The sequence below is a fragment of the Schistocerca piceifrons genome, chromosome 11 (genome assembly GCF_021461385.2).
Source record: "Schistocerca piceifrons isolate TAMUIC-IGC-003096 chromosome 11, iqSchPice1.1, whole genome shotgun sequence".
In the NCBI taxonomy this organism is placed as follows: Eukaryota; Metazoa; Arthropoda; class Insecta; order Orthoptera; family Acrididae; genus Schistocerca; species Schistocerca piceifrons.
Genome location: NC_060148.1, coordinates 156,755,085 through 156,782,315, shown reverse-complemented (window position 1 = coordinate 156,782,315; position 27,231 = coordinate 156,755,085). Strand labels below are relative to the sequence as shown.

General features: G+C 38.6%; 1 protein-coding gene across 2 annotated transcripts in view; it reads left to right on the top strand.

The window, feature by feature from the left end:
* The window catches only part of LOC124720089 (zinc finger protein 724-like), a 103,743-nt gene that overhangs the window by 26,804 nt on the left and 49,708 nt on the right, over positions 1 to 27,231 (top strand). The window contains exon 6 of one of the 2 annotated variants that reach the window (XM_047245370.1): positions 15,717 to 15,809. The exons of the other annotated variant lie outside the window; for it this stretch is intronic. Within the exon in view, the coding sequence (XP_047101326.1) occupies positions 15,717 to 15,809 (93 nt within the window). The remainder of the gene's footprint in view (positions 1 to 15,716; positions 15,810 to 27,231) is intronic. 2 annotated transcript variants of the gene reach the window in all.

Below are 27,231 nucleotides of genomic sequence, written 5' to 3'. Positions count from 1 at the left end.
TGACACTGACTTCACAGATTTTCCTTTTGACGAATCAAAGTGGGGTTTTATAACAGAAAGTAGTTCTGTTCCATCATCACCCATCGGATTCTTTCAATTAATTTTTACAGATAACATATTTCAACAAATAGCAGATGAAACGAATAGGTATCCTACATCAAAAATACGTAAAGTGACACCACTTCCACAACATTCTGCATGATGGGACTGTTACTATGGAAGAAATGAAACGCTTCCATTGTGTCCTGCTGAATATGGCATTGCAAAAGTGTAAGAACTTGCAGGACTTTTTTTCAAGAGAATGTTTACAATCATCCAACTTCTTTCCAGACTGTTTCAGTCGCCAACGATTTATGCAAATTTTCTGGGCACTTCATGTCTTTAATCCGACGAGTGCTACACATGTCAACAGTCAGGTTCAGTCACGTCTGAGTAAAGTGACAAATGTACTGAATTACTTGTCTGGCACGTTTCTCGAAATTTATCGACCATATCAGTATTTAGCTGCTGATGAATCTACAGTATCGTTCAAGGGTTGTGTATTATTTAAAATGTACAATCCTCAAAAACCAACAAAATGGGGACTCAGAGTTTATGTAATTTCGGATTCATCAAATGGTTATATCTGCAGTTTGATACCCTATTTTGGCGCTGTAACAACTGAGGCATTGATTTGTCCACACTTGAATTTTTCTGAGAGAATAGTTCTTCAGCTGCTAGCTAATATCAGAAATGCTACAGGGCAATCAGGGTATCATTTGTACACTGACCATTTTTATACAAGTGTTGTATTAGCTTATGAGCTGTTGAAACAGAACATTCATCTCAGGAACGATTCAGGCCAATCGCAAAAACCTTCCAGCTGCAATCAAGAAAGGAGCTCTGTGTCTAAGGAAGCACGAAATAAAATGCCTCTGCAACAACAAGATGATGGTTCTGGCATGGCAAGATAAACGAACAGTTCTCATGCTTTCTGCAAAAGCCAATAACTCAGTGTCAGTTATAGAAAGGAGAAACAGAAAGGAAAGGGAAGAAATAAAGAAACCAAATGTGATTATTGATTATACTTGAAAGATGGGTGGAGTTGATCGATCTGACCATTTTACTTCCAGTTACGGTTTTCTAATGAAAAGTCTCAAGTGGTGGCGAAAACTATACTTCTGGCGGTTGGAGGTAGGACTTGTAAACAGCTATTTACTATACAAGAACCATTGTAAAAAAAATAACTTGACAATACCGTCTCACAAAGCATTCTGTAAAAGTGCTATAAGACGATTAGTTGCCGAAGGAAGAACTCAAGGAGAGAAACGAGGACGTCGTTCAACTTCTGATGATCAGGAACACTTGAATGGAAAGTTGCACATTATCAACAAGTGTCATCCATGAATTACCTGGAACAACTTCATTTGTGGTACAAGAAAACGTAATTTTACAGCCAACAAATGTTATTGGACCAGACAGTATCTCCTGTTGAGAGACAGGACTTGGTGTCTCATCAAAACTGAAAACAGTTTTGTAAACTGGCATTCGGCTCCTCCTAGTGTATCTCCTACGGCGGTACGGCATGGCTGTGTGCTGCGTGCTGCTGCCTGCAGTCGACTGACGCAGAAACAGGAAGCGCGCCGAGCGCTCCATTCACAGACCGCTTATCGCTACGTCACTTCCGCTGATAAAGTTTGATTTTTGCCCGACGCGGCCCTAGTAATACTAGGGGCCGCGTCTCGCTGGCTGCCTCGCTAAACGGCTAAGTCCCGCTCAAGGTCAGCCGCCTATAAGGCGGCGCACACAGCCTGGGAACAAGCATAAGGACTGTGCAGTGTGCTCAGACAGAAAAAAGAAAGGTGGCAGGTGCGAAACTGTGTATTACTGCGAAACATGCTCAGGAAACCCAGCTCTCCACCCTGAAGAGTGTTTCAAAAAATACCACATAATGGAAAGTTTTGTACTGTAAAAGCTTGCGTAAATATATGAATGAAAGCACACATTTTGTTTTAATGTATACCCCAATTGTTTACCAGGGCCACATTGTTTCCACAAAGAAATCCGCGCAAATCTCTGCGGTGCACTGCCGCCCAGGCAGCAGCGATTTAAATAAGAGCACGCGGAGCCACCATGTGTCTGCCTTATGGAGTGCAAAGGGTTAAACAGTGGTAGACATCTGAGAAATCTATGAACAGGCTGTGTGACCATAACAGTGATCCTGAGTAGTACATGCAGTTGTGCAGTGAATATCTTAGCTCTGTCAGCTAGAGGGACATACAAACTTTGTGGTCTCGGGAGCATAAAATGCAAGAGCTTAATAATGATGCAGAAAAATAGGGCTGACCATTTTGATAGTGACACATGGCCAGCAAGATTCTGTATTAATTGTGGAATTGGGAATTTTATTAGGTAATTGCATGAGAAGCTAGAGCAAGCTATCAAGATAACAAAGTAATACTTCGTTGGAGAAGAAATTCAGTGCCAGGCTGCTACATCTGTTACTGGTAGGTTCAAACAACACACAAGTATAACGGACATCCTTCAGGAACTCAAATGAGAATTCCCAGAGGGAAGGTGTTGTTCCTTCTAGAAACACTATTGAGAAAATTTAGAGAACTGCCATTTGAAGCTGACTGATGAACGATTTTGTTGTTTCCAACATACACAGCACATAAGGACTATGAAGGTGAAATTTGAGAAGTCAGGGCTGATTGAGAGGCACATATACAGTCTTTTTGATTCATATTTGTGAGTGGAATGGGAATGGAAATGACCAGCAGGGTTATGGGGTACCTTTCGCGATGTGCCATTAAGTGGATAGCGGAGTATAGATGTATGTGGAAATACTTGATAAAATAAGTAGCTGACCAATGTAGTAGGAGCAGCAATTATATTTTTCATAGCAGTAAATGTACATATACATACATACAAAATAATCTATTACTAGTTCCCTTAATTAACCATGTGAGTAGATTAGCACTAGTCACAAACAGCTGGTTGTCACTACACTTCACAGAGATAAATCCCTGTGGGAGCTTCTGCCTTAAGATTTGCAGTGTGGCTCATCCCACATCCATCCACATCTTCATTTATGGAATGCAATGTGTAAATTAAAGAATGAATAAATGAATAACATTCACACCATATCTCTAGCCAGGGCAGAGATTACAGTGTTGAAAGCAAATTTAATTTTCTGAAAAACATTCTGAAACATTCAACAATAGGTGCAACCCATCAAGACAAATTAAGATCTACATATTTCACTGAAAGAAGTTATACCTGTATAAGCAATTCCTCAGGATGTTTAAAATCATCAGATTTCGCAAGGCTATAACTTTATTTATTACAAAGGTACAGAATTGGGGTCAGATTTTTACCTCTATACATGCCTGCAAAACCTTTATTTACAAAGGAAACATATGATTTTCTCATTGCTCACATTTTGTGTGTGTGCACATACAACATTAAGGTACTTTTCACAGCTGTGTTTAGGACCAGATTCGTCATTTACTGATCACAAATATCAAAATCCTTTTCTACACATTTAAGCATCCAGACAATATACTTGATCCATGCATTTGCAAGCATGTCAGTTTAGGAAACTCGCTGCTGCTCCCGTGTAGCATCATAATTCATCGAGTTTTGTTGGAAGAGGAGGCACATAGGTAGAGCCTTTCACAAACTCCCACCAATAAAAATGATATCATACTGTGAGATGAAGCAAATTTCATGGTCAGGTCTGCAACCCCTTTAGCTGATCAATGCAGATTCCAATGCAGTGGTATACCATCTATATGAAAAATTATATTTCTGATAATTTCTCATCTCTTCTGTTTTTTGGCCATCTATGTGTTTTCTAATATTGTCAACTTTCTTCAGTTTGTTACAGAATTCGCTTCTCTTCAGATTCAGTTCAGTGCTATCTCATCAAACTGTTCATCACATTACTTACGTTTAGTAATAACTCCTGATCACTACCAACAAACTTCCTGCCCCATATTGCACACCACTTTACCCTTATTAATGTTGCAGCTACCAGTTCAAGTCATCCCTTGAAGACTCATTTTATAAGATGGAAAAGCAATCAGAAATGACCTGCTACTGGAAGAAGTAGATACTACTGGTTACACAGTAAATGAAACATACTGTGTACAATTCCTTGGTGTCTGCTTGGGTTCCAATTGAAATGGGGTCCAAAAATTGGTAAACTTGTCAAGTTGATCCCCTCAGCATTACTCACCTACAGGCAATTACGATGGCATCTTTTGGTGTTTTCACTTGTTTTTGGAATTATCTTCTGGGAAAACCAACCATAAATAAATAAAATATTAATGTTATTAAAAGGCAATAGGGAGTTCCATAGTGACATGTAGATGCAAAGTGTTGACATCACATTCCTACTACAAGTTTGTATAGGATAAATACTGTTCATTGCTGCCATGCACTATTAAATTATCCTATAGGCTAGGACTGAGTGAAAGCATGCTGGGAAGCATTTCTGCATGTAGACGCTCTGGAGGAACATTCATTAATTGCAAGGCAGGAAGGTATGAGCTTTTTGGTTAACTCGTTCTCATGCTGGTGCCTCCTTAATTTATTATCGATCTGAATGCCTAAGAACTTAACTCTTGGAACCTCATCCAGTGTCTGTCATTGATATCTCCTTGTATCTGTAAGTCATTTGAATTTGTTTGGAATTGCATGATGTACGTTTTTGTAAGTATAAAGGTTGAATTTTTGTGCTGTTGCCTGTAAACCAGTTGCAAGCATGTTCCATTATTCTCCTGGCTGTTTCTAGTATGAATGTGTTTGGCGATTATCGGTGTACTTGTTATCGGCAAGCATTGCAGATTTCGAAGGCATCTCCAATGGTTTTAGCACAACATTTATGTAGGTCTGGATAAATCAAGTGCTGGACCCTGTGGGACATCATATGTATTGTTTCCCCATTCTGTATTCAGTTTTCCTCCCAAGGTATCATTTATTACTATGAACCAGTTTATCGTTGCTAAGCTGAGATTCTGTTCTTGTAAGTGTTATTCATTTAACATCACAACACTTGTAGTTTCCCCGAGTAAAGGGAGATTAAGGCTTTAATGTGATGCCAATAAGTTTTCTCCACTTCTACGTGACTTGTACAGTTACAGTATGAAAAAGTCATCCCAGCATTTGGAGACTGCTGTAAATAGTGAAGGAGAACATTTCGTTGATTATTTAAGTCTCTCTTATTTGTATCTGTTATATATTAAAATTAGGGAAATATGCCATGAAATACCAACCAAATAATTACTGGAAATGGGTACATATGCCTTACCTTTTTTCATTTTATTGGTAAACTGTATTTCCTTTCATCTCTGTCTAACCAGTATGTGTAATGTTCAAAACAACACTTGGTCTGGTAAGCCCAGTGTCTGAGTACAGATGTTGCAAACACGGATTGGTATTGTACATATCTTTTGCAACACAGTTAACTCAATGGATGTGTGCTAAGTCTTCAATGATGAATCATATTGTCTTTAGTTGTCGAGTTTATAAAGAATTTAATATTTTCTCATAAAAATTCTGATCTGCAAGTAAGGTTATGGCTGAGTAAATGTCAGAACATTCTTAATTTCTTGTCATAAAATGATGTGGCTCTGTTGAGAGGTTAACATAATCTGTCCACTATTGATTCTCATAATATATGAGGAGTAGTGTTTGGGTCAGCTGTGTTGTGGCAGTTAACCAACATAAAATCTAATTACTCTTGTTCTGAGGTATTGGTTTAAATGATTTTAATGAACAACCCAAAGGGTGCATTGAAATATTTTGTAGGTTATCAACTAAATTTGTTTACTTCATTGTAGAAATGACTGAACTACTAAATATCCACCAATTGATGTTGGAAATAATTTGATTTTGTTGTATGATCAGTAGGCCTGGTAATTTCAGTGGATAGAAATACAATTATTTCTTAATGGAATACAACAGTATACTTACACATTAAAGGTCAGTGGAATAAAAAGACAATTCAGCTGAGGAAAGAGTGATTCCAAGTTTCCTCTTGGGCAATAACATGTATGAAAAGTGAGTTTCATTCATTGTTATAGTAACAGTTCCTTTTCTAAATGATTGATAATGGGCTCACACAATTTGCTGTGTGGAATTAAAGGTAGCTTCTGAATGAATTTTTTTAAAATTATGTATAAATCATGAAGTTCCAGAGGAGCAGGTTGGGTGTAACAAGACGAGACAGATTGCGAAATTTGTATGTGAGGGAAAGACTAAAGGAGGAACCAGTACAGGACAGGATAGAAAAATCAAGACTGCAGTGGTATGGACACATGAAGAGAATGGATGAGGGAAGAATTCCAAAGAGGATGTTTGATCTGCAACTGGAGGGGAAGAGGCCCAGAGGAAGACCAAGAGATAGATGGGTGAAGGGAGTGAAGGAATGTGTGATGAGAAGAGGAGAGAACTGGACGAAGGTGGAAGAGGGGGAATGGTGGAAAGACAGAACACGGTGGAGAGGCTTGTGTTCCCGACAGACCCAGCCAGTGGCTGGAAACTGTCCAAGATGATGTGATGTATAAATCATAAATTATTTGAATTGCACCCTTCCTTTAAAATCCAAATACATAAGGAATATGTTAAATTAGGCATGCAATAACTGTATCTAAAACTTGAAATCTTGAAGATAAAAGTCAAAAACTAATTGCATTTGGGACACCATAGATTCTATTCACAGCTCACACAAATAGCATTATTCATAATGCAATTTTTGATACTCAAAAAAACTAAAATTATACATAGATCATACGATTTAAATACATAAGTCTTTCAGTTTTTCATTATATTACATTTTCTTCTTAGAAGATTCATCTTGCAACACAGTCATAGGTCCCAATTCTAAAGACATAAGTAATATCTGTTGCTTTTTAAATGATCATTGGCTAATTTATTAATGTTCAAATTTGTTCTTTTCTAATAAAAAGTGCTGTCACTTTTGTATTTTGTGAAAAAATTGTTGCCTTTGGAATGGGTTTCAAAAACATTGTCATAGGTTCTGCATTTTCGGAGATGCCACAGAAATTGTTTTATACCTCTCTCATTTAAAGTTTCTACAGTGACAAACAATCCAGGATTTATCAGATCAACATGCACATCCTTGACAACATCTGTTGCTATTGTGTCTTCGTCTGCAGCATTTGATCCCAGCAAGAATCATTTTCCACCTCTGAATACCAAGCACATCTTCGATGGGGTGCATCCTTAGTTACGAGAAGATGTTTGGTTTTTTCGAGCTTCAGGGTTTTTGTGACAATAATATTATTATAGCTTAAGGTAAAAAACAATAATAGTTTGGAATGTGAGCAAAAATGTTTGAGGTGAATGTGAGTTACACTCACTCAGTTGTCCAGAAACGCATCTTCCAGTGCCATAAAACATGGTTTTTACTTCAATCTGAGTTTGTGTTCATTTATAAAAATCTGTAGCTCAACCAGCATACCATTTTCTGTGTTTCATCTGGTTCCACACTCCTCTCCTCATTGTACCATCAATAGCATCCATGATGACTTTACCATGTCATGCAGCAAAGAATAACAGTCCATTTCCACCTTTAATACTTTTGAACACAAACTGGATAATGTGTACTTGTTTTCAAATAGAGAAGTATGGCCATCTCAACGAATTGTCAACTTTTTTGAGATGCGAGATCATCTTATTTACATCAGGTATTATTTATAAGACAACACAGCAACAGAAACTGTTTCATGTGTTAGATCTCATTAGTGATGATGGCATGATAAAATGTTCCTGCAGCATCCAAGTGCAACCTGTGAAGCCTGTACTTATTCATGTTATGAATGAGCACTTAGACTTTTGTCTTCGTTAATCATAGACACACTATCTACAAAGTCAGTCTGTAGATATCCAGATTTAAGAAATCCATTTTTCTCATATCCCCAATTCAGCAAATTGTGAGTTTTCTATGAAGCAGTGAAATATTAAATATAAAATTTCCTTATCAATTTGTAACACTACATCAGTGATGGTACCATTAACTTCTGCATATTTTTGTTGCCTGTCAACATCAATCCATTTTTTCCATTTTACTTATTTATCAGTCAACTGCATTATTTAATGTGGAGTGATGTTTAGGAGCTATAGCTTTTACACTTTATACATGAGTTCGTAGTACACATGAATTGACAATAGACTACATGTTCCAGTAACTCCTTACCTCATAAAAAAATGCTCTTTTCAGTGTCATTTTTCAGTGCATTCACCAGATAAGTAGGCATGATACCTTCATACATACATTGAGGTGTATTCAAAACCAACAAAATGTGTAATGAATGAAAGTATTTTTTATTTGTCCTATTTCTGTCTCTGCCTAAAATTGCTTATAAGCTCCCTGAGCTGAAAATACCGTGTAGTGTTTTTGCAAAACTCTGTGTATCTTTGTCTTCGGATCTTCAAATATTTATGTCAGATGCTTAACAGATTGTCACCTCTGCAGTAAAAAAAAAATAAAAATAAATAAACTGTTTGCTTCTCTTTTTCTGACACCTTGTTATCCAGTTTGTGTTGTTAATGTGTGCTTAAACATTATGGAAGTTGTTCCACTGGAACAATTAATTTGTTTGTTACTGCATATTTCCAAGTTGGGCTCTCTGGATGTAGTTATTTCAATCTTTTCCCTGCTTTTCCTAAAGCTTGTGGGGATTAGTATGAACATAAATAGGGTTCTGATGATTACACTCCAGTGACATGAGTGGTTGTGCATTTACTTCCTTTGTACATATTCTTCACAACTCTTTTTCCTCTTTATTTTAAATCTAGACATTTGCGAAGTTGTTCTCTTCCCTTTCTTCTGGAGTCTTGTGATATTTTCTTGTCTTTTTCTCTACATTGAACCAATTGTAATTGATTTGCTTATAGTTTTGCAAAATTTCTCTCTCTCTCTCTCTCTCTCTCTCTCTCTCTCTCTCTCTCTCTCTCTCTCTCTCTCTCTCAAATTTACTATCCGTTATCTTTAACAGAAAGCTAGTAATAATAATGTGTAACAATGCACCAGCCTCCATATACAGATGTATTACTATGTAAATTATTCAGCAAATGAAACTTTTATTGTTTCATCGACAAAATTATTCTGTCATAAATTCTTTGCTTTACAGCATATCTTTTTTAAATTGCTTACGTTAAAGTTAACTAACAAAAAATTTAAACATTCTTCCTGACCTACCTTCTGTGTAGTAAGAATCCTTGATGTTAAATTCTTCTTTGGATATCACAACTTAATCAGTATTTTTAGTTACATATCTGGCAGCAAACATGATGAATTTAAACTTAAAATGCCTCTAACACTGTAGCCAAACAAAATGTATTTTGTAACATGGTCTACGCAGTTCAAATCAGCACACAGGAAGTGTCATACTGATCAGTACATCAGGTATGTAATGTGAAGACAAAGATTCTTCATATCATTGTAATTAACTGAGCAACCATCACAGCCTATACCCACACAATTCTCCAGGGACAGAGAAAGGCTTTCCATTCTCCTTAGAATCGTAGTACCTAATACTTCACCAGTAACGCTACGCTCTTTATCTTGACACGTCAGGTTCATCGTCAGTGTTTCCACTACAGTCCTTGTCTACATCTACATCTACATCTACGTGACTACTCTGCAATTCACATTTAAGTGCTTGGCAGAGGGTTCATCGAACCACAATCATACTATCTCTCTACCATTCCACTCCCGAACAGCGCGCGGAAAAAAATGAACACCTAAACCTTTCTGTTCGAGCTCTGATTTCTCTTATTTTATTTTGATGATCATTCCTACCTATGTAGGTTGGGCTCAACAAAATATTTTCGCATTCGGAAGAGAAAGTGGGTGACTGAAATTTCGTAAATAGATCTTGCCGCGACGAAAAACGTCTTTGCTTTAATGACTTCCATCCCAATTCGCGTATCATATCTGCCACATTCTCTCCCCTATTACGTGATAATACAAAACGAGCTGCCCTTTTTTGCACCCTTTCGATGTCCTCCGTCAATCCCACGTGGTAAGGATCCCACACCGCGCAGCAATATTCTAACAGAGAACAAACGAGTGTAGTGTAAGCTGTCTCGTTAGCGGACTTGTTGCATCTTCTAAGTGTCCTGCCAATGAAACTCGAAAATCTTTTGTGTAATTTGCCGTCACCATCAACATATCTAGCAGCTAAATTCAGTTGGGCAATGTGCATTATGTACGTAGTCTCATCGAAGGTTATGCTTTAATAACGAGGATCTTTGATTTCCTCCAGTAATCTCAATAACAGCACTGTTTCACAGCACGAAATACGTTCGTTACACTTTGTTTTACATATGCAAGTGGCATTCGCTTTAGTGGTCTCAAGGTGATGTTTTAGTTGCAAGTCTCCAGTGTCAGTTCTAAATCTTAGAAGAGCTTAGAAGTTTCCTGTGTTACTCACTATACTCTCACGATCATTATCATTTTCTAATAGACTCCCATCATGTCTAAGCCCTCCCCCCCCCCCCCTCAGGGGAATATTTTGCTTTCCATGAGATATGATTGTTTTTATTATAGGTACAAGACAGCCTCAGTCTTCCCAAATGTTTTCCATTCTCTGTCTTGACATTGATTTATGACACAAAGTTTGCATTCCTCGTGTTGCCAAAAATAATTTTGCATCTGTTGATACTTCAATGTGGTACTTGAGCTGAGAGTGAGTCTCATGGTCACAATCTTTACCAGTAAGTTTGGCAAACTTTGATAGTGGTTCAGTCACAAGTTTCTTGGCGATAGTGGATTTCTTTCCTCCAGCTATTTTATTGTTCACGAAAAGTGAACAGTTAATGCAAAAAAGTCCCTTTTTAACTTGGGAGAACACCAGCCACGGATACTGTTTAAAATGATTATCATGCTATTGCCTATGTTCAATCCGCCCTTCCTTGTTGTGCTCAGAAGTAGGAAAGACAACCTTTTCCAGGTTTCCTTGGAGCTGTGAGAAGCTTGTGTTTTATAGCATCAATAATATCCTGATGGTAATACATCCTATTAATTGCCAATATCTGTGTGATTGAAGGAATCGGTCAATGAACTTCATTGTGGAAGTTTTGACAAAGTGCTGGGCTGTGCCTTTACATCTGGTGGTGTTTTTGCAGATGAATTCTGACCAGAATCATCAGATGTTTCTACTTTCTTTTCTTTATTACATATCAATCCATTTTAGTATATTGTTATAATGTAGGTAGATTAGATGCCAATTATTCTCGAATAAATACTTTATTCGCACTGAAAAATGTATCGCTGGTACCCTTAGCACTAATACACACTTGGCGACTCTCCCAGATTTCTAATATCACTGAACACAATACTGACTGAAGTCCGTGTTAATAGCCAGCAATGCAGTTGTTCACTTTTTATCACTTCCAAGTTATCGTGAAGATTGTAGCTTTCAAACTGACTACCTGGCAGCGACTCTGCTTCTCATATATATGTGGCTCAGTTGTTTTGAGAACATTCGCTGCCAGAATGTCAAATGTACTTTTGGCCACTTCTAAGTCACACTGGTGAAGTTGCCCCCTTAGCTAGGTGTTCAACAGATGCTTGTCTAAGTCACATGGCAGTGGCAGCTACAGCAGGGTTAAGATTAACGACATAATTAGTGAATGAAGGCAAGGCTCTCACATTCCCACAAACAAGGAAGAGCCAAATACAGATAGAGAAAAGCTTACAATATTGGTTTCCACACAGAAAGACACAGTAGAAGAAAATTATTGACACAAATATATTTATGAACCTGCTAATATTGCTACTGCCGAAGTGCTGTATTTGTTCTGCACACATTGTACCACGTGGTTAGCCTTTTTTTTTTTTTTTTTTTTTTTTGACAACAAATGCCATGAGAATCTTTCAGTTGAGTGGCCCAAAAAATGAATTTGTTATGCCACTGCTTTTGTGGGTATAAATTTGTGATACTGGATATGGTGGATGCAGAGAAAGTCCACCCATCAGGTAGGAGATTTCAGAAAAATCATGGAAGAACAAATATGGATGTAACAATAGCGAAATAGCTGTAAACTTAACTTTGGTGGCATGCATAGATATTCACGGACAGCTATAATTGTACCAAGAGTGTGACTGCATCATTAGACCATTTGACTAGGATAAGTGAAGGAGAGTAAACCAGCCATGAGTTTTTACTCTGTTGCACATAAAACAAGTGGTCACTGATTTTTACATCAAAGGCCATTCCTTGTGCCTGTTCATTATTGCGGAAAATTTATCTCTAGTTTTGGGTTCCTAGGACAACGACCATGGGTGTCCAGATAGCATATGTGAGTTGTTTTCTATGACTTATGAAGGATTGCTAGTGGTGCAAGCAAAACAATTATATTTATTTTTATTTGTACAGATTTAGGACAAATTCACAATGACATTCAATTGTGAAATAATTAAATTTGGAACTTACATAACATCCATAATTCACCCACATCACTACTGGGACTGTGGCACTGGAGGGAAGCAGAAAGTTGTCATGATATGTTACATGTTTTCTATTTTGTACAATAATGATATAGCATTGTTTTGCAGAATGAAGAAATGTTTATTTAAGGAAAAGTAGTGGACTTCTTGGCGTCACTTGGGTGTGCATTTACTCCAGTTCTAACACCCTCGACCTGCATTCCCTTCCACTCCATTCTCTGTCCATGCGCCCCCCCCCCCCCCCTCCCCAGGGGCCTTTTAGAGTGATTCATTGGCTGAAAAGGTCAAAGTGATGGTATAAGGATGCAATGTGAAACCATAGGTCCCTCCCCCTTCTGGTGCTTAAAGTATCCGGAATTTGGGCACGTCTTTGCATTGCACACTATCCTTATCTGTAGAGATTGTGGATGAGTATCTCTTGCAAATGCCCTGTGTGCCTCTGCCCCCATCTGTGTCCACAGTGGAAAGCACCACACTCCCTGCTCACCAGATTACACTGTTTTCTAGGGAGTGAAGAAGGTACAAGAATACAAGACTCTGGACAAACCTACTGACAAAGAGGCCAAAAGGAAAGCATGTACACTATGTCATATGCTACAGCTACAAAGACATTTCCCTTTTGTTGATGGTATTCGTGTCTGTTACTCTTTCTGTAGTGGGCCCTCAGGCCATCCCCCACCCCCTGATGGTTTGACTGCTCCCCTTCTCTTCCCATCCACCAGAAACGTTTGTCTCCACCTCCCAGCCTGAGATGACTAAGCTTCTTCTGGCTTCTCTTGCCAGGAAGGGATCCTTGGGGACACTTCCTTCCCTGGGTTGCACAGATCTACAACTGGACACCAGCAACTGGCTGAAGGCGCCACAGGCTGTTGGTCACACTGCTTTACGATAATCATTTTTATCTGAAACTGATTCAGAGAAGCCCTTGGCATCATCAAAATCCTCTAAGGAGAGAAAAGACAAGAAAAGTAGTTCAAGGAGGAGGACCTTCCAGTGGACCCCCACACTGGCAGATCCCACCTGTTCAACTCCTGTGGCCAAGGCAAAGATTCCAGCAACCCCTGAGGCTCCAGTTTGCTCCACACAATGGAACTCAGAATGGGGTTTGCGCAGATGTTGTGGATACACTGTTTAGCAAACTTTTGCCTCTTGATACACCTTTGGAGGCTGTGGCTGTTTGGGTAAAGTGCATTTCAGCATAGTACTGTCTGCAGTGTTTACATTCCTTCTGACGATAAAGCATCTCATGACATATTGTTTGCATTGGTTTCCCAGCTCCCCCCCCCCCCCCCCCTCCAAACTTTCCTAATTTTGGGCAGTTTCAATGAACATAACCCTTTGTAGCTTTTAACTATGATCACTGGCCATCGTAAGGACCTGCAGGCTAGGGTGGCCGTCGGTTCGAGGTGCTACAGTCTGGAACCGAGCAACTGCTACTGTCGCAGGTTTGAATCCTGCCTCAGGCATGGATGTGTGTGATGTCCTTAGGTTAGTTAGGTTTAAGTAGTTGTAAGTTCTATGGATTCATCAGTGTCCTAGCCCTCTGCCCTGATAGAGCACCAGGGCCAGGTCACATTCACAAGCATCATATCCTTGCCATCTGTAACTGGATCTGGAGTGAGGACCAGTTCCCATTGCAACAATTAGAAAGCATCATTGTGCTGAAAGGGAGTAGGCACCTCTAGAGATGGGCTGTTATCGCCCAGTAAGTTTCACCAATGTTTTCTGTAAATTGCTTGAATGCGCAGAGAGCTGACAGTTGTGTGGCTCTTTGAGTCTTGGACTTCTGGCTGCATCCCAGTGTAATTTTTGCCAAGGCTGTTCCATTACTGATAATATGGTTTTCCTGCAGTCTGCCAGCCAATCAGCTTTTGCCCAATGTCAGTGCATTATAGCTGTCTTCTTTGACCTGCAAAAGCTGTGTGACACCAGGAGGTAACACCATATCTTTGCTGCCTTACACAAGTGGGGTCTGTGGGAGCCACTCCCAATTTTTATCTAGAATTTCCTGTCGCAGTGTATGTTCTGGGTTCTAGTTGGTGCTTCCCACAACACTCCACATATCCAAGAGAATGAAGTCCTGCAGGGCTCTGTACTGTCTTTCCACAAGCCATCAGTGGTCACCTCCAGCTGTGACGTCATCAGTAGCAGAGGTCATGAGTATCACCCTCCTTGTATGCTGACTATTTCTGCCTCTTACTATTGCTCCTCTAGTGTGTGTGTCACTGAATGTAGTCTGCAAGGTGGCATACGAAAGACGTGGTCATGGGCACTCGCCCATGGCTTTTCGTTTTCAGCTGCCAAGACCCATGTCATGGTTTTCTGTCAACATTGTATGGTTCATCCACAACCAGAACTTTATTTTGATGACAGACTTCTCAATGAGGCAGGAACTTACTACTTTTTAGGACTGGTCTTTGATTCTTAGTTGGCATGAAATCCCAATCTTTGGCAGTGTAAGTGAAAGTGCTTGCTGCACCTCAGTACACTTCGTCACCTGAGTAACACCAGCAGGGGCGCAGAGTGCACTGCCCTTCTGCAGCTTTACAAAGCCATGATACAACCCTGTCTTGGTAATGGGAGTCTGGCATATGGTTTGGCATGATCCTCAGCCTTGTGGATACAGGATCTGATGCACCACTGTGGGGTTTGATTTGCAACAGGAGCGTTTTGAACTAGTCTTGTAGACAGATTACTCATGGAGGCTGGGGTTCATTCATTGTGGTGTCAGGAGATGATGCCTCAATGGCTGACTTAGTTTTATGTTTAATTCTTGAGGAGGGCTTTTACCACTCTGTTTAAGGGAGGGAAACTTAACCTTATTGCCTCATTGAGGGGTGGGCAGAACACTCTGTTGCCTCCTCCATCTCTCTCTCTCCCTCTCCTTCTCCCTCTCCCCCCACCCTACCCCCCCCTCTCTCTCTCTCTCTCTCTCTCTCTCCACCCTCTTCCCCTCTCCCTACCCCCCTCTCTCTCTCTTACTCCCCACCCTGCCCCCCTCTCTCTCTCTCTCTCTCCCTCCACCCTCTCTCCCCCCTCCCTCTCTCTCTCCCCTCACCCCACACTCTCTCTCCCCTCACCCCACCCTCTCTCTCCCCTGATTTGGATGCACTGTGACACTCACTCTTCCCAATCGATAAGAATCTCTGCAAAGTTGGATGATAATCATAAGAAAGGAATATTGAGAGCTGTGTCATACACACAGAAGTTAGCAAGCAGTTATAATTCACAGATTGTTTTCTTCTTTCAGTCTGTTAAAAATCCATTGGGAATATCTTGGTCCACTGATTTTATCAAGGAGGATCCTGAATTTAATTTGGAAATGAATATAACTGGGAATATTGTAAGTATTTACATCTCTGATGTATTGCTTGTAGTCAAATAAGTCTTTTGGTAAGTTTGTAGAGTAAAAGTTGCATTGAAATGGAATTGTCACAGATTGTCAGTTTTCTGGAATTTGTTGCTGTTCGTAATTGTAGAATATTCTTCTGCTCCTGCACTTGACTTTCATATCACCTCTTACGTTCTAACCGTTTTAAATAGAAGGGGACTAGTGGTTGGTATAATGCTGTTCTGTTGCCCTTGTTGATATCAACTATATTGTATAATGGTTGTCTGTGATGGTCCCTAAATTCACATTTAGATGAAGTGTAAGTTCCAATAGTGTAGGTCATTTGAGAAATATTCCTCTTTTCAATAACATCTGATCAATAAAATTCAAAAGAACATTGACTGTCCTTATCCTTTCCCTAAAAATTTATTGGGTTTTGATAAAGAGATAAAATTTGTGTGTTGTAGATCAGCCCTGATACTTAGGCCGCAACCTGTACATATTGTGGCAGCTTCTGTGGTACCTGTTGTATTACTTATAAAATTTTCATTCATAGAAAAACTCTGTGTATGTCTTATGTCTTTTGGTGAATGATTGTACATAGATGAAGCCATCTATGACCTCACCATTCAAGTCCTGGCAGATGTAAAGAAGAAAGATTAATTTTTTAAATATGCTTTATGACCTTGCTAAGGGAAGAAGATGCTCACATTGATAAACATGTCACAGGAATGAAATTAGACAAAGATTGGGGAACGTTCAACACACAATTGCAGAAGGTTAGGTACTGGCTCACTCCCGATCTCATTGTTCATAAACAAACTTCCTGAAGTTATAAAGCATTTTTCAGGCACTGAAATGTTAGCTTCTTCAGACACTGGAATGTGTGGTGATTATACAAGCATACAGGTTGAGGATCCAAACTATCATGCTACGGACAGCTCAGAGAGTATGTAAAGGAGTGTAGCTGATTCACAGCTAACAGGCAAGACTTAAATGTCACAGGGACTCATGTTATGCCATTTTAAACAAATGAAAGGCATGCATTGGCATCACAAGTAGACAGGACAGTAAGTGAAACAGTAGTAGTGTTGTTCCACAAGAAGGGTTTTCCAGAAATGAGAACGCCACACATAGTAGTCAGGGATGTGCAAATGAGGAGCTTGTCCACAACAGTGCCCTAGGGCATATCTGTAGTTGTCAAAGTGGTTGGATTGTAGTTGGTGACCACTTACCATGAAAATACAAAAGGCCATACTGGCCTTTGTATGCAGCCCAAGAGATCACAAGCTGAGCAATATGTCTCCATGGCACCAGGGCCAGAGGTTCAGGGATAATGTCCACTGCATGGAGTGCTGCTCCCAATGCAAGTGTGCAGAACAGTGTGTTGCTGGTTGTGTGGTCTGGAAAACCACGTCATGTGATTGGCACTGAAATCACTGACGTGTACGCCACTTGTTGCGTTGAAAATATGTAACTTAGATTAAAGAGTGGTAGACACGTGAGAAATCTATGAATAGGATTTTTGACTGTAACAGTTATCCTGAGTAGCACATGAAGTTGTGCAGCGAACATCTTAGCTCTCTCAGCTAGAGTGCCATGCAGCCTTTGTGGTCTCGACAGCATAAAATGCGAGGGCTTAATAATGATGCAGAGAAATAGGGCTGATCATTTTGATACTGGCACATGGCCAGCAAGATTCTGTATTAATTGTGGAATTGGAAATTTTATTAGGTAATTGCATGAGAAACCAGAGCAAGATAGCAAAGTAATACTTTGTTGGAGAAGCAATTCAGTGCCAGGCTGCTACATCTGTTATTGGTAGGTTCAAACAACACACAAGTATAACGGACATCTTTCAGGAACTCAAATGAGAATTCCCAGAGGGAAGGTGATGCTCTTTTGAGAAATGCCATTGAGAACATTTAGAGAACTGCCATTTAAAGCTGACTGCTGAACGATTTTCTTGTTTCCAACATACATAGCACATAAGGACTATGAAGATAAAATTTGAGAAGTCAGGACTGATAGAGAGGCACATATACAGTCTCTTTCCCTCGTATTTGCGAGTGGAATGGGAACGGAAATGACCAGCGGGGTTATGGGGTACCCTTCGTCATTAGTGCCATTAGGTGGGTAGTGGTGTATCCATGTATGTGGAGATACAAGGTAAAATAAGTAGGTGACTAATGTAGTAGGATCAACAGTGATGTTGTTCATAGTAGTAAATGTACGTATACATAGATACAAAATAATCTATTAGCAGTTCCCATAATTAGCAGTATGAGTAGATTAGCACTAGTCACAAACAGCTAGTTGTCACTATACTTCACAGAGGTAAATCCCTGTGGGAGCTTCTGCCTTTAAGATTTGCAGCCTGGCTCATCCCTCATCCATTCACACCCCATCTCTTGCCAGAGCAGAGATTACAGTGTTGAAAGCAAATTTAATTTCATGAAAAAAATTCTGAAACATTCAGTAATAGATGGAACCCATAGACACAAATTAAGATCTTCATATTTCAATGAAAGAAGTTATACCTGTGTAAGCAATTCCTCAGGATGTTTCAAATCATCATATATCACAAGGCTATAACTTTGACATAAATAAAGATACAGAATTGGGGTCAGATTTTTACTTCTATACATGCCTGCAAAGCCTTTATTTACAAAGGAACCATATGATTTTCTCATTGCTTACATTTTATGTGTGTGCACATACAACATTAAGGTGCTTTTCACAGCTGTGTTTAGGGCCAGATTCATCATTTACTGCTCACAAATATCAAAGTTCTTGTCAACACATTTAAGCATCCAGGTATTAGACCTAGTTCATGCATATGCATGCATGTCAGTTTAGTAAACTCACTGCTGTTTCCATGTAGCATCATAGTTCATCCAAAGTTGTTGGAAGAGGAGACACATAGGAGGAGCCTTTCACAAACTCCCACCAATAAAAAAGATACCATACTGTGAGATGAAGCAAATTTCAAGGTCAGTTCTGCAGCCCCTTTAGCTGATCAATCCCTCAGGCAGCTTACTGGTAAGAAGTGCTCTTTTGTGCAGGTTCCAATGCAGTGGTATACCATCCATATGAAAAATTATATTTCTGATAATTTTCCATCTCTTCTGTTTTTGGTCCATCTATGTGTTTTGTAATATTGTCAACTTTCTTCAGTTTGTTACAGAATTCCCCTCTCTTCAGATTCAGTTCAGTATTATCTCACTAAACTGTTCATCACATTACTTAAGTTTAATAATAAATCATGATCACTACCAACAAACTTCCTGTATCATATTGCACAGCACTTTACCCTTATTAATGCTGCAGTTACCAGTTCAAGTCATCCCTTGAAGACTCATTTTATAAGATGGAAAAGCAATCAGAAATGACCTGCTACTGGAAGAAGTAGATACTACTGGTTACACACTAAATGAAACATACTGCGGACAATTCCTAGGTGTCTGCTTGGGTTTCAATTGAAATGGGGTCCACAAATTGGTAAACTTTTCAAGTTGATCCCCTCAGCATTACTCACCTACAGGCAATTATGATGGCATCTTTTGGAGTTTTCACTTGTTTTTGGAATTATCTTCTGGGAAAGCCAACTTGAAATAAAAAACAATCTATGTTATTTAACGTAAAAGCCAATAGGAAGTTCCATAGTGACATGTAGGTGCAAGTTTCCCTAGGTCAATGGAGAGGTTAATGCAAGGTGTTCACATCACAATCCTGCTACAAGCTTGTATGACATTCTGGAGGAACATTCATTAATTACAGGGCAGAGAGATATGAGCTTTTTGGTTAACTCATTCTCATGCTGGTGCCTCCTAATTTATTATTGATCTGAATGCCCAAGAACTTAACTCGTGGATCCTCATCCAGTGTCTGTCATTGATATCTCCTTGTATCTGTAAGTCATTTGGATTTGTTTGGAATTGCATGATGTGTGTTTTTGTAATTATAAATCTAAAAACAAAGATGAGGTAACTTACCAAACGAAAGTGTTGGCATGTTGATAGACACACACACACACACACACACACACACACACACACACACACACATCTGCACATATACAGACTGTTGCCCATTATCCTTCCCACCCCTCCCAAAGTGGTATTCTGCCTTCCACTGAACCTACACAATATACTAGTCCATCGTTCCACAACTCCTGCTTCCAACCCCTTACCTCATGGCCCATATTCCTGTAATAGACCTAGATCCAAGAAGTGTTCCATATGTCCTCCACTACCGCCACCACCACCTACTCTAGTCCAGTCACAAACATCATGTATCCCATCAAAGACGGGGCTACTTGTGAAACCCGTCATGTAACATACAAGCTAAGCTGCAATCACTGCTGTATTCTATGTGGGCATGACAACCAACAAGCTGTCTGTCCACATGAATGGCCACTGACGAACTATGGCCAAGAAACAAGTGGACCACCCTGTTGCTGAGCAAGCTGCCAAACATAACATTTTTCACTTCAGTGACTGCTTCACAGCCCGTGCCATATGAATCCTTCCCACCAACACCAGCTTTTCTGAATTGCACAGCTGTGAACTTTCCCTGCAGTACATCTACATTCCTGTAACCGTCCTGGCCTCAACCTTCATTAGTCACTGCTCTCACCCATCCAGCCCTTTTCTTGTTCCCAATCCAGCACTACGCAGCTGTCATTGCACCATCACACCATGACTTGTACAGTTACAGAATGAAAAAGTCATCCCAGCATTGGGAGGCTGCTGTAAATAGTGAAGGAGAACATTTTGTTAATTATTTAAGTCTCTCTTATTTGTATCTGCTGTATATTAAAATTAGGGAAATATGCCATGAACCATATACGAACCAAATAATTGCTGGAAATGGGTACATATGCCTTACCTTTTTTCATTTTATTGGTAAACGTGTTTCCTTTCATCTCTGTCTAACCAGTATATATAATGCTCAAAATAAAACTTGGTCTGTTAAGCCCAGTGTCCAAATACAGATGTTGCAAACACGGATTGGTATTGTACATACCGTTTACAACACAGTTAACTCAGTGGATGTGTGCTAAGTCTTCAGTGATGAATCATATTGTCTTTAGTTGTTGAATTTATAAAGAATTTAATATTTCCTCAAAATAATTCTGATCTGCAAGTAAGGTTATGGCTGAGTAAATGTCAGAACATTCTTAATTTCTTGTCATAAAATGATGTGGCTCTGTTGAGAGGTTAATGTAATCTGTCCACTATTGATTCTCATAATATTTGAGGAGTAGTGTTTGGGTCAGCTGTGTTGTGACAGTTAACCAACATATAATCTAATTACTCTTGTTCTGAGGTATCGGTTTAAATAATTTTAATGAACAACCCAAAGGGTGCATTGAAATATCATCAAAAAATGAGCATATATTCTAAACGTAATTTCATATGAAGAAAATGCGCTGAAGGATTGACAGACCCTGTAAATTAGTTAGTAAATTTGTTTACTTCATTGTAGAAATTACTGAACTACTAAATATCCACCAATTGATGTTGGAAATAATTTGATTTTGTTGTATGATCAGTAGGCCTGGTAGTTTCAGTGGATAGAGATACAATTATTTCTTAAAGGGAATACAACTGTATACTTACTTATTAAAGGTCAGTTGAATCAAAAGTACAATTCAGCTGAGGAAAGAGTGATTCCAAGTTTCCTCTTGGGCAATAACATGCATGAAAAGTGAGTTTCATTAATTTTTATAGTAACATTCCTTTTCTAATGATTGATAATATGTTCACACAGTTGGCTGTGTGGAATTAAAGACAGCTTCTGAAAGAATTTTTTAAAATTATGTTTAAATCAGAAATTATTTGAATTGCACCCTTCTTTTAAAATCCAAATACATAAGGAATGTGTTAAATTAGGCATGCAATAATTGAATCTAAAACTTTAAATCTTGAGGATAAAAGTGAAAAACTAATTGCATTTGGGACACACGGCTCGCACAAATAGCGTAATTCATAATGCAATTTTTAATACTCTAAAAAACTAAAACTATACATAAATCATACGATTTAAATATGTAGGTCTTTCAGTTTTTCATTATATTACATTTTCTTCTTAAAAGATTCATCTTGCAACACAGTTATAGGTCCCAATTTTAAAGACATAAGTAATATCTGTTGCTTTTTAAATAGTCATTGGTTAATTTCTTAATGTTCAAATTTGTTCAGTTCTAACGAAAAGTACTGTCACTTTTGTATTGTGTGAATAAATTGTAGCCTTTGGAATGGGTTTCAAAAACATTACCATAGGTTCTGCATTTTCAGAGATGCCATAGAAATTGTTTTATACCTCTCTCATTTAAAGTTTCTACAGTGACAAACAATCCAGGATTTATCAGATCAACATGCACATCCTTGACAGTATCTGGTCCATTTGTGTCTTCATCTCCAGCATTAGATCCCCGCAAAAATCATTTTCCAACTCTGAATACCAAGCACATCTTTGATGGGTTGCAGCCATAGTTGCAAGATGATGATTGGTTTTTTCAAGCTTCATGGTTAGAGTGACAATAATATTATTGTAGCTTACGGCTAAAAATAATCATAGTTTTGAATATGAGCAAAAATATTTGAGCTGAATGTGAGTTACACTCACTCTGTTGTCCAGAAACTATCTTCCAGTACCATTAAACAAGGTTTTTGCTTCAATTTAAGTTTGTGCACACTTATAAAAAATCTGTAGCTCAACCAGCATACCATTTTCTGTGTTTCATCTGGTTCCACACTTCGTTCCTCATTGTACCACCAATAGCATCCATGATGACTTTACCATGTCATGCAGCAAAGAATAACAGTCCATTTCCACTTTTAATACTTTTGAACACAAACTGGATAATGTGTACTTGTTTTCAAATAGAGAAGTATGGCCATCTCAACGAATTGTCAACTTTTCTGAGATGCGAGATGTTCTTATTTACATCAGGTATTATTTATAAGACAACACAGCAACAGAAACTGTTTCATGTGTTAGATCTCATTAGTGATGATGGCATGATAAAATGTTCCTGCAGCATCCAGGTGCAACCTGTGAAGCCTGTACTTATTCATGTTATGAATGAGCACTTAGACTTTTGTCTTCGTTAATCATAGACACACTATCTACAAAGTCAGTCTGTAGATATCCAGATTTAAGAAATCCATTTTTCTCATATCCCCAATTCAGCAAATTGTGAGTTTTCTATGAAGCAGTGAAATATTAAATATAAAATTTCCTTATCAATTTGTAACACTACATCAGTGATGGTACCATTAACTTCTGCATATTTTTGTTGCCTGTCAACATCAATCCATTTTTTCCATTTTACTTATTTGTCAGTCAACTTCATTATTTAATGTGGAGTGATGTTTAGGAGCTATAGCTTTTACACTTTATACATGAGTTCGTAGTACACATGAATTAACAGTAGATTACATGTTCCCGTAACTCCTTACCTCATAAAAAATGCTCTTTCCAGTGTCATTTTTCAGTGCATTCACCAGATAATCAGAGTTAGCATGATACCTTCATACATACATTGAGGTGTATTCAGAAGCAATAAAATGTGTAATGAATGAAAGTATTTTTTATTTGCCCCATTTCTGTGTCTGCCTAGAGTTGCTTATAAGCTCCCTGAGCTGAAAGTACCATGTAATGTTTTTACAAAACCCTGTGCATCTTTGTCTTCAGATCTTTAAATAATTTAGTATCCCATCTGTCAGGTGCTTAACAGATTGTTATCTCTGTTGTAAAAAAATTAAACTTTCATTCTCTTTTTCTGAATTCTTGTTATCTAGTTTGAGTTGTTAATGTGTGCTTAAACATTATGGAAATTGTTCCACTGGAACAATTAATTTGTTTGTTACTGCTTTTTTCTGAGTTGGACTGTCTGGATGTAGCTGTCTTTTCACTGCTTTTCCTAAAGTTTATGGTGATTAGTATGAACCTAAATAGGATTCTGATGATTATACTATGGTGACATGAGTGGTTGTGCATTTACTTTCTTTGTACATACTATTCACAGCTCTTTCTTCCTCTCTCTTTTCCTTTATTTTAAATCTAGACATTTGCTAAGTTGCTCTCTTTCCTTTCTTCTGAAGTTTTGTGATATTTTCTTGGCATTTTCCCTGCATTGAACCAATTGTAATTGATTTGCATATAGTTTTGGAAAATATATATATCTCCCTCTCTCTCTCTCTCTCTCTCTCTCTCAAATTTACTATCCATTATTTTTAACAGAAAGCTAGTATTAATAATGTGTAACAATACACCAGTCTTCATATACAAATGTATTACTCTGTAAATTATTCATCTACAGAATAATTACCCCATAAATTCTTTGCTTTAAGCACATTTAAAAAAAAAAATTATTTGGGTTGAAGTTAATTACCAAAAAAATGTTAACTTTCTTCCTTACCTACCTTCTGGCATATTTTTTTTACCAATTATGGATGATACACTTCATTGACCTTCTTCTTATCAAGACTCTGTCCCTCGGATTGACCAAACTATGCTACCCATTACACCAGAGTTACTGGCGGCAAGTATTTCTGGCCTTATTTCACCTCTTGAGTGTCGTTCTAACAATTGGTTACCTTAACCCTTTCACTGAATCGTAAATTTCCATAGGGCCCCTTGCCCTGCACCGTGACTCAAACACCATGGTAGTAATTTCATTACTATGCTTCTTGCCCAGTTTTTTCTATCTGTCAATTTCCCACTTAAAAGCGAAGATAAGTCGATTATTCTTCATACTATATCACTGTGCATTCTACTTCATTCTTCTGCTTTTATGCTTGGGTTATCGAACTCAGTGGAACCTGAACTATGGCTGGGTCTGTACTCAGTAGTTTTCTTTGTCTTTTATGTGCCAGAACAACACCAGTCCCAGCAGAACAAGTGCCACTGCAATGGTTGGTATGACAGTGGTCAGTGTTGTCTCATTCTGGTGCTGATTTTCACAACATGAATTCACATGCTGCAATAACGTTTCCAGGAAGATTGGTCCCTCCTGCTGGTTCAGAAGCATGTTTATAGACTACACTAGTTTTGGTCCCAGAGTTTAATTTAAGCTGGTTAGATTTACGGCAGGTGGCACTTCCATGGGGTCTTCTGGCCAGTACAAATGTGGCTGGGAAAGGCTCAAGTGAGTTATACCTGCAATCATGGTGGACAGGCAGAAAGTAGGTTCCATTACGTTGCATGCTGTTCCATTTAATAAGAAAGCATTCACCTTTCATTCTACCCTCATTGCTGATCTACCGCTCCACTTGTAAAAACTAGCTGCTACTATCATCTTGTCAAAGCTAGGGTACAGCCCATGTGCCTCGACCTGCTGAAAGTACAATTCTGGCTGGACCACTTTTTAATTGCATTCTCTTTCCTCCTTTGTCCCATTACCAATTTCACTGCACAGGAATCCTGCCCCACTGATATTACCATACGCAGACAGACTATGATTTTCTCTCGGTGACATTTTTGTAAATTTGCCTCCTCCACTGCTACATATCTTCCTTTGTGCTTTGTAGTTAATAACAGTTGCTGAGTTTTTACTCTTACAAATTTCTTCAGTATTCCCCATGTGACGAGTTATGCACGAATTATGTAGCACTCGTGATGTGCTTGTTTCCCTGCTACTGTTACAGAAATGAAAATCTAAACTTTTCTTCCATCAGTTCTCATTGATGCTGTGGCTACTCCAAATTAAAGGGCAAGTCTTTGTGCTCAGGTTCTGAAACCAATCTCAACTTCGGTGATAGTTCCTTCTGTACTTTCCTTAGGCCGTTTAAATACTGCTATTCTTGCAACAAAATTACCTCTAGCTGAAACACTATCTTCTACAGACTGCAATCATTTTAATAACTACTTCCCTCTAAGACTTCTACTTGGGTTTGTAGTTCCCTGATATTTGGAGTTATATGTAATACTGCTGCTTTTGTACTTCAACTTTTTGCATTTCCATGCTGCCAGTCAGTTTTATGCATAAGTTCAAAATCAAATTTGCGTAGTCATGCTGCCCATCCTGTCAGCCTATTGGGAAGGATTCTTTAACCTCAGCAACCATTTTAATGCCACATGATCTATTATTACTCTAAATGTTTCACCATACAGATAAATTTGATATATGTGAGTCAATAAATAAGGTTAACACCTCATTCACCATTGCAGAATAATTTCATTCTGCAGAATTCAGCTGCCTTGAGTGTAAGCTACTGGATGTTCTGCACATTGCACCTCTTTTGATAACACAGCCTGGTGCATGGTTTTATGCATCACATAATAAAACAAATTCTGTATTAAAATCTGGAAGTACCACAATTGGACTCAATGTTTAAGCTTCTTTTAACTCCTCAAAAGCATGCTGACACTGTTCTGACCACACAAACTTAGTACCCTTCTTTTAACAATTGTGTAACCTACTGGCAATATCCGCATATCCTCTTATCAACCAGTGCTAATAGTTCACAAATGCAGAATGATTGCAACTATTTGACAGATTATGGTACAGGAAATTCACATACACTCAAATTAACCTTAAGTCTGTCTCAACTCTATCTTGTGATATGTCCTAGGTATGCTATCTATTCCATCACAAAATAGCACTTTTTTGTACTCACTGTTAACTTCACTGCTTTGAACCTTAAGAATACGTCCCTTCATCACTGCATATACTGTTTGCTATCACTTCCATAGACGATTATGTCATCAGGATACATAACATTTCCATAGTTTCAAACTTCTGAGTATTGCGTCCAACAATCTCTGAAATGTTACAGGTGCATTTTTTAATGATGATGGCATCCTTCTGATTTGGTAGTGTCCACAGGGTTCCAGAAATGCTGTTTTATGTCATTCCTGTGATACAGGCTCTATCTGGTGGCACTCACTCTACAAATCCATTGTTGAAAAATATTAGCATAGCTCTAAATGATCCATAGTTTCTGTGATGTTTGGCAAAGAGTAGGCATCCATTATGGTTTTCGCATTTAGGTGTCTGTAATCAAACAAAAACCTATATTTTTTGCACAAATATTCCTGCCCACTGTCGACATCACATTCTTCAATTATTCCATCTTTCTGATGTTGATCGATTTATAACTCCAAAATTGGATGAAAGTTGCTAGCTATTCTGTACGGATTGTGGTAGACTGGTGATTCATTTCATATTGGTATGCAGTGTTGTGTAATATGCATACCTGACAATGGTCCTTTTGGCAAAAATAAATCATTGAATTCCAAAAGTAGTTTTGTCATCTGTTCCCTATTGCTTCCCTGTAGATGCTTCACTTTTGCTCCTAATACAGTTTCAGTGATGTCTGGCAGTTCTCTGTGGCTGACACCCCACATGTTCCATTCTTCTTCCTCCAAGGTATTCACATTGGCACGGTAGCCAGTCCATTGTGGTGGGGCGGCCATGTAC